Source organism: Esox lucius, chromosome 5 (genome assembly GCF_011004845.1).
Source record: "Esox lucius isolate fEsoLuc1 chromosome 5, fEsoLuc1.pri, whole genome shotgun sequence".
NCBI classification, from domain to species: Eukaryota; Metazoa; Chordata; class Actinopteri; order Esociformes; family Esocidae; genus Esox; species Esox lucius.
Window position 1 is genome coordinate 29,316,405 of NC_047573.1, and position 10,777 is coordinate 29,327,181.

General features: G+C 39.3%; 1 protein-coding gene across 1 annotated transcript; it reads left to right on the forward strand.

Moving 5' to 3' along the window:
* The first annotated feature begins 41 nt into the window (after positions 1 to 41).
* On the forward strand, positions 42 to 10,232 carry LOC105006082 (E3 ubiquitin/ISG15 ligase TRIM25). Its single transcript, XM_010864417.3, has 6 exons — positions 42 to 754; positions 3,732 to 3,827; positions 7,092 to 7,325; positions 7,456 to 7,615; positions 7,858 to 7,917; positions 9,086 to 10,232. Exons 1-6 carry the CDS (start codon positions 179 to 181, stop codon positions 9,604 to 9,606), a joined length of 1,647 nt encoding a protein of 548 aa, XP_010862719.2. The 5' UTR covers positions 42 to 178; the 3' UTR covers positions 9,607 to 10,232.
* The last annotated feature ends 545 nt before the right edge of the window (positions 10,233 to 10,777 follow it).

Sequence of the window (10,777 nt, forward strand, 5' to 3'; positions counted from 1 at the left end):
GGGAGGTATATTTGAAAGATTGCTATACTGCTTATGTGGAAACAATCTTGTCTTGCAGAGCCACAATAAAGTAACTCTGCTTGATCACTGTTGTCTCTGTGTATGACAGTTTAAATTGTAACATTGATTTCAGTTTCAGGTATAAGACAGACCTCCCTATTATTAGTGTTTGTTTAAAATGGCAGAAGACATCAACTCTTTTTGTTGTTCAATCTGTTTAGATCTACTAAAGGATCCAGTAACTATTCCCTGTGGACACAGCTACTGTATGAGTTGTATTAAGGCCTGCTTGGATCAGGAAGATGACAAGGGTATCTACAGCTGCCCCCAGTGCAGACAGACCTTCATACCAAGACCTGTTCTAAACAGGAACACCATGTTTTCTGAAGTGGTGGAGAAAATGAAGAAGACAAGACTCCAAGCTGCTCCTCCTGATCATTATTATGCTGGACCTGGATATGTGGAGTGTGATTCCTGCACTGGAAGAAAACTCAAAGCTGTCAAGTCCTGTCTGGTGTGTCTGGCCTCTTTCTGTGAGTCTCACCTCCAGCCTCACTATGAATCTCCTGCCTTTAAAAAGCACAAATTGGTCCAGGCCTCGACAAAACTACAGGAGAAAATTTGCTCTCATCATGGAGAACTACTAGATATTTACTGCTATACTGATCAGCAGTGTATCTGTTATCTTTGTACAATGGATGAACATAAAGGACATGATACAGTCTCAGCTGCAGCAGAAAGGACTGACAAACAGGTAAGAGAGGAACTCCACATTGTACATTGTATGAATGGTAATATGTGTTATTTTAACTATCAGGGTGCTTTTACAACCCAGCAAATAATGTAATTAATGTTTTCTTTGAAGAATCACACTTATATCATAAACACTTTTTAGATCAACAATTGTCACAAAGCACTTACACAGATCTTGCCTAAAACCCTAAAGTGCAATCAAGAAGAATTTAAAGCTCTGTTGTTAAGAAAAAGTTCAAGGATAGTTCACCCATTCTATATGTGACTTGCCATTAACCCATAATTCAGGCTAGATTGATTACAAGAAGCTTCTCCTGTCAGTTCCTGGATGAAAGAAGAGCAGCACCCCAGTTAGGACAGTCTATAGTGTCAAGCTTGCATCATTGTGTAAGTAAAAGAAAGGAAGTCATTTATCCATTTATCAAAAAACTCAGAAGACAGAACTCAGTTTTCAGTCAGGGATTTCATTGTCTGAGTTTAGACCTTATCAATACCTGAAACGCCGAGGGGGTCAGAAACTGGATGGTATCTGATGACAGTTGATTGCAGTGGCGTCGTTATGCCTGGATGGCCGGGGCTGTAGCCCCAGATCATTTGTAAATAGCCCTGGATCTCAGATTGACCAAAAAAATTTATCATAAAAAATAGCCCCTGATCTATTCATCTATAATTCCGATCGTGCATTATGATATGGCTGCTAGCGTGTACATCAACATTTTCCTCACAAGCATTCAAAACCCTGTACTTTTAGTCCCAGTCGGTGTGTGGTGTGGGCTAAGCCCTGAATGTATTGTGATCCTAGCAACGCCTCTGGCTGGTTGTTTAGTCTAATATTGTGGGTAATGGACTCCCTCATGAACTCCATGAATGGACATCCCCATGGTTTTCTGTTTGTCCAATGTATAAAGTGCTTTACGGAATCTAACTCAATCCAATTGGTACTAGCAGAGTATCATAGCCGTCCTCTAAATCCAGGCCTTGTGAGTGTCTTGCCCACCTGGGTTTCCCATGTTTTTGAATAATAAACCATTGTGTGATTATTCATTCCTACACTGTCCTTGTTTAGCTAAGACATTCTAGTATGTTCATTCATTCCCTGAGAAAAGATTAACTAAGTAAAAACATACATTGCTATATCAGTTCCACAGCCCATGCTTTGTTCAAAAGTCAGCAGTCATCTAGAACAGTAACTGTAAGGTGTCCAACCACACAGCCTGTTAATCTAACCCAACAAGCAAACAACACTTCATTCCACTGTATGTCCAAAGGCATCTCCCCCACCTCCACTGACAAGGCCCCTACAAAAGTCAATTTAAAAGCACCAATGTAAATTCTTAACACTATATAGTGTTATGTCAAGCTGCCATAGACATGTCCTAACAGCCGTCCCAAATACTATGCAACCATAATCTATTCCAAATCTGAGCTTGACCAATATCTTGTAAAGATTCTCCTCATCATCAAGTGCCAGCCCTAACCCTAACTAATCTTCGAATGGAAACACAGATTACTAAAGCCGACATTCACATTAAACACCAGTGTTAATACTCGTTAGACCAGCCTATTTCCCCCTGTTTTGTCGAGGACCTATAGCATGGGCTATTGGTGGCATTCAAAAGCAGTCACTATTATTGGTACTTTTACACAGACAGCCCAATTCATATATGGTCTTTTGATCCATCAGATCAACTATTTTGCCAGTAGTTGAGCAAAAGATTAGAATTAAGTGTAAATGTGCCAGATTAGCCTGTTATTTAGATAAAGTGTATGAGCCCATGGATTTTTAACATATAAAATACATATTACACACCTAGCACAAAACAAGTAGTTTAAAAAAATATTTGGGTCATCACAAAAGTCCAGGACAGAAACTTGAACACTCCTTAATCGGACAGAAAATTGGTAGGAAATAAAATCCTGCAGTTAAGTTTAATATATAGTTAAAAGTAATAGTTAATTAATTAGTACAAATCAATATTTAACATACTATTATAATTACTTTCTCAAAATGAGATACTGTCATATTGTTATATTGGTTCTAGCTTTGACATTTGAAATAAGCTCAGCATTATTCTACATTTGTTGTTTCTAGTCGGCTTAATAATTAAATAATGTTTGTCTTAACTTCCTCCCCCGGCTATTACAACTTTGTACAGAAGTGGGAACAAGATAAAATTAATCTTGTTCAAACTAGTTTCTGTGCCTAGTCAGACAGCATGCCTGTCCTCACACGATAAACTAGGTGTGGTAAACATGGTTTGGTTACAACAGAGTATGGTAACCCCAGTTTGATCTGTTAGGCCCTGGTATAGCATCAGGAAGACAAACGTTGAGTTGTCTTTACTGGCAAGTCATGCAGTAGTAGCGGACCTAGCATCCTAGCCGTATCTGCACCCTAAACCCTTCTGAAATATCCTCCCTACTACCAGTAAACAATGGCCCTCCACTCTGAGCAAGTCAACATGGTCCTACAGACAGGTTATTTCTTTAGCCTGTTGATCAGGATTGAAATGACTTTAGTCACCAATCACCATATTTGAAACGTTTGGTGTTGAGCTGATTATTTTCCAATGGTTGTGCCAGACAATCACTACACATGGCTACTTCAGCTCCACCAACCACACTGATGTTTTTTTCTCTTTGTTTTCCAGATAGTTCTGCTTTATTGATAGTGATGTTGGGAAAACATAGAGGAGGGTTTACAGGTTCAAACCCATGCTGTATTGGAGGCAGCTTCTCAGACCACGGGACAATAATTTGGCCCAGTCCCCCAGTCTTATGCTTGTGAAAGGAAACAAAGTTCAGCCCTTCCTTCGTATTTTCCACTTCCTCAAAAGAACGGTCAAATCTACAAGCTAATGTAACAAATACACCACTGTCCAGAGCAATGCTTGGGCAGACTTCCTGGTTAAGTGATCAATGTGAACTAAAACAGCATCAGATGGGCTTTGACAAGTATCTCATACATTTCTCTGCAGAAGCAGTTGGGGGAGAAACTTCAGAAATCCCAGAAGAGAATCCAGGAGAGAGAGAAGGAGATTCAGGAGCTGAGACAGGCTGTGGACTCTCTGAAGGTTAGTGATCGGACTGATATAAATGCATAGTTATGCTTGAAAGTAGAATATAAACCCTATAGGGATGTTCAAAAAGTAAAATCCTGACCACATTTCTTAATAATAATAATAACACATTATACATTTTCATTTTCTATTGAACAAAAGTGGTTTATTTAAATAAAACTCATACCTATATGAGCTTGTTGGACATCCCATTCTAAAACAGGCATTAATATGGAGTTGGCCCCCCCGTGCAGGCTCAAATCTTCTAAGAAGGCTTTCCACATGATTTTGGAGTGTCTCCAATTTGTGCCCATTCGACCAGAAGAGCATTTGATGTTGATGTTGGATGAGAATGCCTGGCTTGCAATCTCCATTCCAATTCATCCCAAAGGTGTTCAGTGAGGTTAATCAGGGCTCTGTGCAGTCTACTCAAGTTCCTCCACAACCACCTCGCCAAACAATGTCTCTATGGACCCCGCTTTGTGCACAGGGACAGTCATGCTGGAACAGGATACAGGACTTTCTCAAACAGTTGCCACAAAGTTGGAAGCACCAAATTGTATTTAAATAAAGCTGTAAGGCAACAAAGGGTGAACATTTGACTTTCTATACCAACTGTACAGTTGTGCTCGATAGTTTGCATACTCTTGGATAATTGGTATGCACCATGTGTAAAGAAAACCTGAGTGAGCACGCAAAATTGCTTTTATTTCTAATGGGATTCACATTCAACTGTAGGCCATAACAGAATGGCACAATCATAAAACAAAGAAAAAAATGAACTGACCCCTGTTCATAAGTCTGCATACCCTTAATTCTTAATATTGTTTATTGTCCCTTTTAGCATCAATGACAGCGTGCAGTCTTGTGTAATAGTTGTCTGAGGCCCCGAATTATTGCAGGTGGTATAGCTGCCCATTCCTCTTGGTAAAATGTCTCCAGGTCATGCTAAGTCTTTGGTCGTCTTGCAAGAACCACACGTTTGAGATCTCCTCAGAGTGGCTCGATGATATTAAGGTCAGGAGACTGTGGTGGCCAGTCACAGTTTCATCCAGAACCTTCACCTTTTTCTGCTCTAACCACTGGAGGGTCAACTTGGCCTTGTGCTTAGGGTCATTGTCGTGCTGGAAAGTCCAAGAGCGTCCCATGTACAGCTTTCGTGCAGAAGAATGCAAATTGTCTGCCATTTCTTTCTGATAACATGCTGCATTCATCGTGCCATCAATCTTCACAAGATTCCCCTTTAAAGCTCACACACCCCAAAAACATCAGTGAGCCACCACCATGCTTCACAGTGGGGATGGTATTCTTTTCACTATAGGCCTTGTTGACCCCTCTCCAAACATAGCGCTTATGGTTGTGGCCATAAAGCTCTATTTTGGTCTGTGAGGCGTGTCAAGTTGTTGTCAGGCATATTGTTATGAGGCTTTTTTGTGGTATTGGTGCAGGAAAGACTTCTTTCTGGCAACTCGACCATGCAGCTCGTTTTTGATCAAATATCATTATATTGTGCTATTTGAAACCACCACACCGTCTTTTTCCAGAGTCTGTATTTCTCCTGAGGTTTTTCTTTGTATCCCGAACAACATTTCTGGCAGTTTTGGCTGAAATCTTTCTCAGTCTACCTTACCTTGGCTTGGTATCAAGAGATCCCTGAATCTTCTACTTCGTAATAAGTGATTGAAAGCAAGGCTTTGGATATCTTTTTATATCCTTTTCTATCTTTATAAAGTTCCATAACCTTGATACGCAGGTCTTTTGACAGTCCTTTTCTGCTCCCCATTGCTCAGTATCTAGCCTGCTCATTGCATCCACATGAGAGCTAACAAACTCATTGAGTATTTATACACATACACTAATTGCAATTTAAAAAGCCAAAGGTGTGGGAAATTAACCTTTAATTGCCATTTTCACCTGTGTGTCACCTTGTGTGTCTGTAACAAGACCACACATTCAAGGGTATGTAATCTTTTCTTGAGGGCCATTTGGGTGATTTCTGTTATCATTATGATTTAAAAAGGAGCCAAACATCTATGCAATAATAAATGGCTTCATATGATCACTATCCTTAAATAAAAGACAGATTTTTTTGCAGGATTAGTCAAATTATCTAAATCAATGCCAACATTTCTTATTTTCTGCCAGGATTTGCAAATTATGAGTACAACTGTATCCTATGACCTGTAACGTATGTGCCTTACAGGATGTCATTTGAATATTATCAGTTGCTGCTGTTCTATTCGCACACATCTCCCTGGAGTCATCTATAAAACAGGTCAAAATCCGGTTCCACCAATCTCGACTGCATTAGGGTCAGGACTTTGACCAGTCCAAAACACAAAACGTCTTTCTCCTCAGCCATTTATGGTAGATTTGCCTGATTGCTTTGAGTCATTGTCTTGTTGTATTTTTGGCCCACCTTTGGCTCCTTGATTGATTTCCTGACATTGTGATCAAGAATCTCCTGATATACCTCAGATTTCATGGTTCCCTTGATGATGATGACGATTCAATGTTATCTCATTGGTGAAGCATGCAAAGCAACCTGACATGTAACAAGGGAGGCCCTGCAATTCTCCAGATATTATGTGTGGGTTACCATTTACCTGGTTGATACATTTTCTTGTGCATATTTTGGAAGGGCATCCACTTCGAGGCCAAGTTGCTGTCATGTTAAATGCTCTCCATTTGCAAATGATTTGCCTCACATTTTGGACTGATCACTTTGAGATGGTTGTATAGCTTTTCCCAGAAGGAGGTGCTCACTCTACACTCTTCCTGGTGTTATCTGAGATCTCCTTTCTTGTTGGTGTGGCGTGTTATGTATTCACCTGTTTAGGTAACACCAAACTGACCAGGTTTCTTGACTGTATTCATTAGATTTGAAACCAAAATAATTCCTGAAGGTCCCTCCTTTCATTGATTAACTTGGGACCCAATTATTTAACCATCTGATTCTACTTACCTACATGATTGAAGCAATACACCTTGGGGTTGACATGTTTTTCTAACTGCACCAATTCTTTATTATTTAGTTCTACTACATACATAATTTAAAGCTTATGGAATTGGTAACTATCAACCTAACATGTCAGATAAAATACACAGGTACTAATTAAATACAGGTTTAATAGTGAACACTAAACCAATCTTTAATTGCACAAGGGGTTGACATATTTTCAAGCAGCACTGTATTAGGTTTACATTTATAGACTGTGCTCCTGGTAAGAGCTGAGAGTTTGTTGAAATGGACCCCCTTCTCCCTCTGTTTCCTGACAGCACTCTGCACAGGCAGCAGTGGAGGACAGTGAGAGGATCTTTACTGAGCTTATCTGCTACATTGAGAAAAGACGCTCTGAGTTGAAGGAGCTGATCAGAGCTCAGGAGAAGGCTGAAGTGAGTCGGGCTGAAGGACTCTTGGAACAACTGCAGCAGGAGTTTTCTAAACAGAGGAGGAGAGATTTTGAGCTGAAGCAGCTCTCACTCTCAGAGGATCACATCCATTTCCTCCAGGTGACATCACTAACTTACTTTAAAACACTATAATGGCTACATGTTAGCTTCTTTCCCAGTAAAAATGGCTTGAACTTAAATCTCAGTTTTTCTTTCTAAAAACCTCATACTTGTTTCCCTCTCTCTTTAGAGTTTCCATTCTCTCTGTGTCCCTCCTGGATCTGAGCCCTTGACTAGCACCACTTTCCTTCCACACATCTCCTTTGAGCATGTGAAGGAATCAGTCACTAAACTGAAAGATCAAATGCAGGATGTATGCAAAAAGGAAATGGACATGATATCTGGCAAAGGTTGGTCAAATTCATTTTAAAAATGTCTATGATATTTTTCCCCTCTGGGACAAAATACTCAGCTACACTGCAAGGAATAGTATGTTTGGCAGGATATTATGAAAGCATCTTCAAACGTACAGAATTAAATTACATGCAGGCAAACACACACACACACACTAAAAGCAAATGGTTAGCATTCTAGTTCAGAAGCACAAAGGTTTGTGGTTGACCAGTCATATTAGTCATGTCTTTCCTCATAGTGACTACAGTTGAGATGAATCAACCTGCTCAGCCCGAGACCAGAGAGGATTTCTTAAAATGTGAGGAAATACAAACACACATGGTCGCATAACTGCCATAGTAACTAACATTCTATGGATACTGGAGAAATATTGATGTCCGGATTTACCAACATTTGAACGTGTTTAATGACTTTAAATGGGGCTGATTACAATTTAGTTAAAATTTCACTAGAGGAGCTTGGGAATACAACAATATTGCTAACACAGGTTAATATTTAGTCAAAAACAACATTGCCATCATATTATTATGAAACATATTTTGATATTTTTGATTGTCATTAGCTGGATTAATTCTGTCAAGATTAGCTATGGATAATAACAATAAAATATTCAAATGTAATTTGACTCACACTCCATAATAACATACCCAGTTAACATTATTCTGCATCTACAGTCAGTTTGAAAACATCCCCATTACAATAAAAAGTTTAGCTACTAATGATCTGCCTTTTGTAGAGGTGAAATAGTGTTTTCAAGCATTACTAACCACTTTAGCACAAATCTTTCTCATCTCCCTTTGAGGAACCATTGAGTAGAGTATTCAGTTATACATCAGACCCAAAAGGAATGTTCAAAACAGTATTGTGACAATATATGAATACATGAACACATAATATGCACACACAAACACGCATATACAAGTGTTCATACAATGTCTTAGCATGTGAGTTAATGGGATCACATGGACGGTGAGAGACAAAGGAATAGAGAACATGGCATTCTGGGTGACGTTTGGGTTTCAGGTCCCCACAAGGATAGAAAGACTAGTGTGGTTGTGCATAAAATTTAAGACTGCACCTATACATTCCACACAGACACACACACACACACACACACACACACTTCTCAGGACCTGAACTCTAACCTTAACGCAGAAATCTGTGTTCCTTCTTCCTTAGCTCATAAACCTATCCGTTACCCTAACTTACTCTAACTGGTAATACCTGAATGTACCTTGATCCAGAAATATATGTTCCCTATCCCTGAACCCTAGCCTAATCTTTGAGTAACCCTTTTTTTGTGCCCAATTATAAATTTTTCCTTAAAACTAAGCCAACCCCAGAAGCCAAGAATGTCATGCCAAAATATCTATTTTTCTTTGTGGGGTCATTAGGTCCAGACATGCATGCATGCATAGATCTCAGTCACACACACATGTCACTGATTTTATTTTTTATTTTCTCAGATTCCTGCCAGCTGACATTGGATCCCAATACAGTAAATCAGTCCTTGTGTCTGTCTGAGGGGAACAGAAAGGTGACATGGAGTTATAAGACCCAATCCTATTATGACCATCCAGACAGATTTACCTCCTATAAACAGGTGCTGTGTAAACAGGGTCTGTCTGGAGTCTGTTACTGGGAGGTGGAGTGGAATGGGGAAGGGGTTAATGTAGTTATGTCGTATAAAGGGATCAGCAGGAAAGGAAGTGGTTATGAGTGTGTTTTTGGCCATAATGATCAGTCCTGGAGGCTATACTGCTCTAGATCCAGATGTTGTTTTTACCATAGTATGAAAATGACTGATATCCCTGTCCCCTGCTCCTCCAGAGTAGGAGTGTATCTGGACCACAGGGCAGGAACTCTGTCTTTCTACAGTGTCTCTAAAACAATGACCCTCCTCCACAGAGTCCAGACCACATTCACTCAGCCACTCTATCCTGGGTTTACTGTTTATAAAGGATCTGTGAAGATTGTGATATCATAAAGTGCTGTAAGATATAGTTTCTTATTTGCATGTACAGAGGTGTCAATCAAACAGAGTGAGTCTGAACCATTGGTTTGTGAATGAACATGGACATATAATGAGACATGAAAGTTGATTGAAATATAAAAAGAACCAATCATAATTGAGTTTAGTGGAACAGTGGAGCTGTAATTCATAATAATATATTTTGAGGTAGTTACACCATATCTGAAAGTGTGTGTTTGAGTTATGTTGATCTTAGCACAGAAAATAGTAAAATACTTGTATCATGCAACAAATTCATCAATGTCAAAATAGATGATACTTGCAAGAATACCTTGTGACTATTATTTGTGAAATCCATTTATTGTCAAATAAAACATTATGCTATTGCTAATCTAATAGCTTTTATTAAAATGTTTAATACGTAAGCAAAAGGTAATTACATGGTATAGAATTCTTAAAATGCATTATAATTGATGGGGTGAGCAGTCAGAAAAAGAGATGAGAGGAAAACCTTTGCTGTAGTTGTAGGATTTCCCTCACAATTTTTTTTAGAACTGCAACAAAAATATATAATGTATTTCATATCTGTTTGTTTCTTAAAGAAGAAATTGGTCCAGCGCTCAGGTGATCAAAAGGGGAATTGCAGAAACTATTTCTTTATATACTCTAGCCCAGGGCTGGCCAACCCTGTTCCTGGAGAGCCACTGTCCGGTTGGTTTTCTCTTCAGCCTCATTTGTGACTAACCTGAGTCTGCTTTTCATCCTACTACTAATTAGAATCAGGTGTGCTGAATAAGAGTTGGAGAGAAAATCTACAGGACAGTGGCTCTCCAGGAACAGGGTTGGCCAGCCCTGCTCTAGCCCTAGCAAATAACTAGACTAGCTAGCTTGGTAATCTACCCAATGTTATACCATTTTAAAAGCCATCCTTCCTGTGGTGAAACTAACTGAGCAAGCAAATGCTTTTGAAAACATGTCCTAGGTTAATGTTGCAAGACATGGAAAGTTCCTAAGGTAGATAACAGCTAGCTGGCGTGGCATTCTAACTAACGTTATACACTGTGTGGTTTGTAATTCCCATTTTTATAGACTGTCCTGCCCGTGGTTCAACTACAACCGAGTGAACATTCACTTTATTAAACATATACCATGCTAGTGGCCAGGCATGGGCAGTATTTATGATACA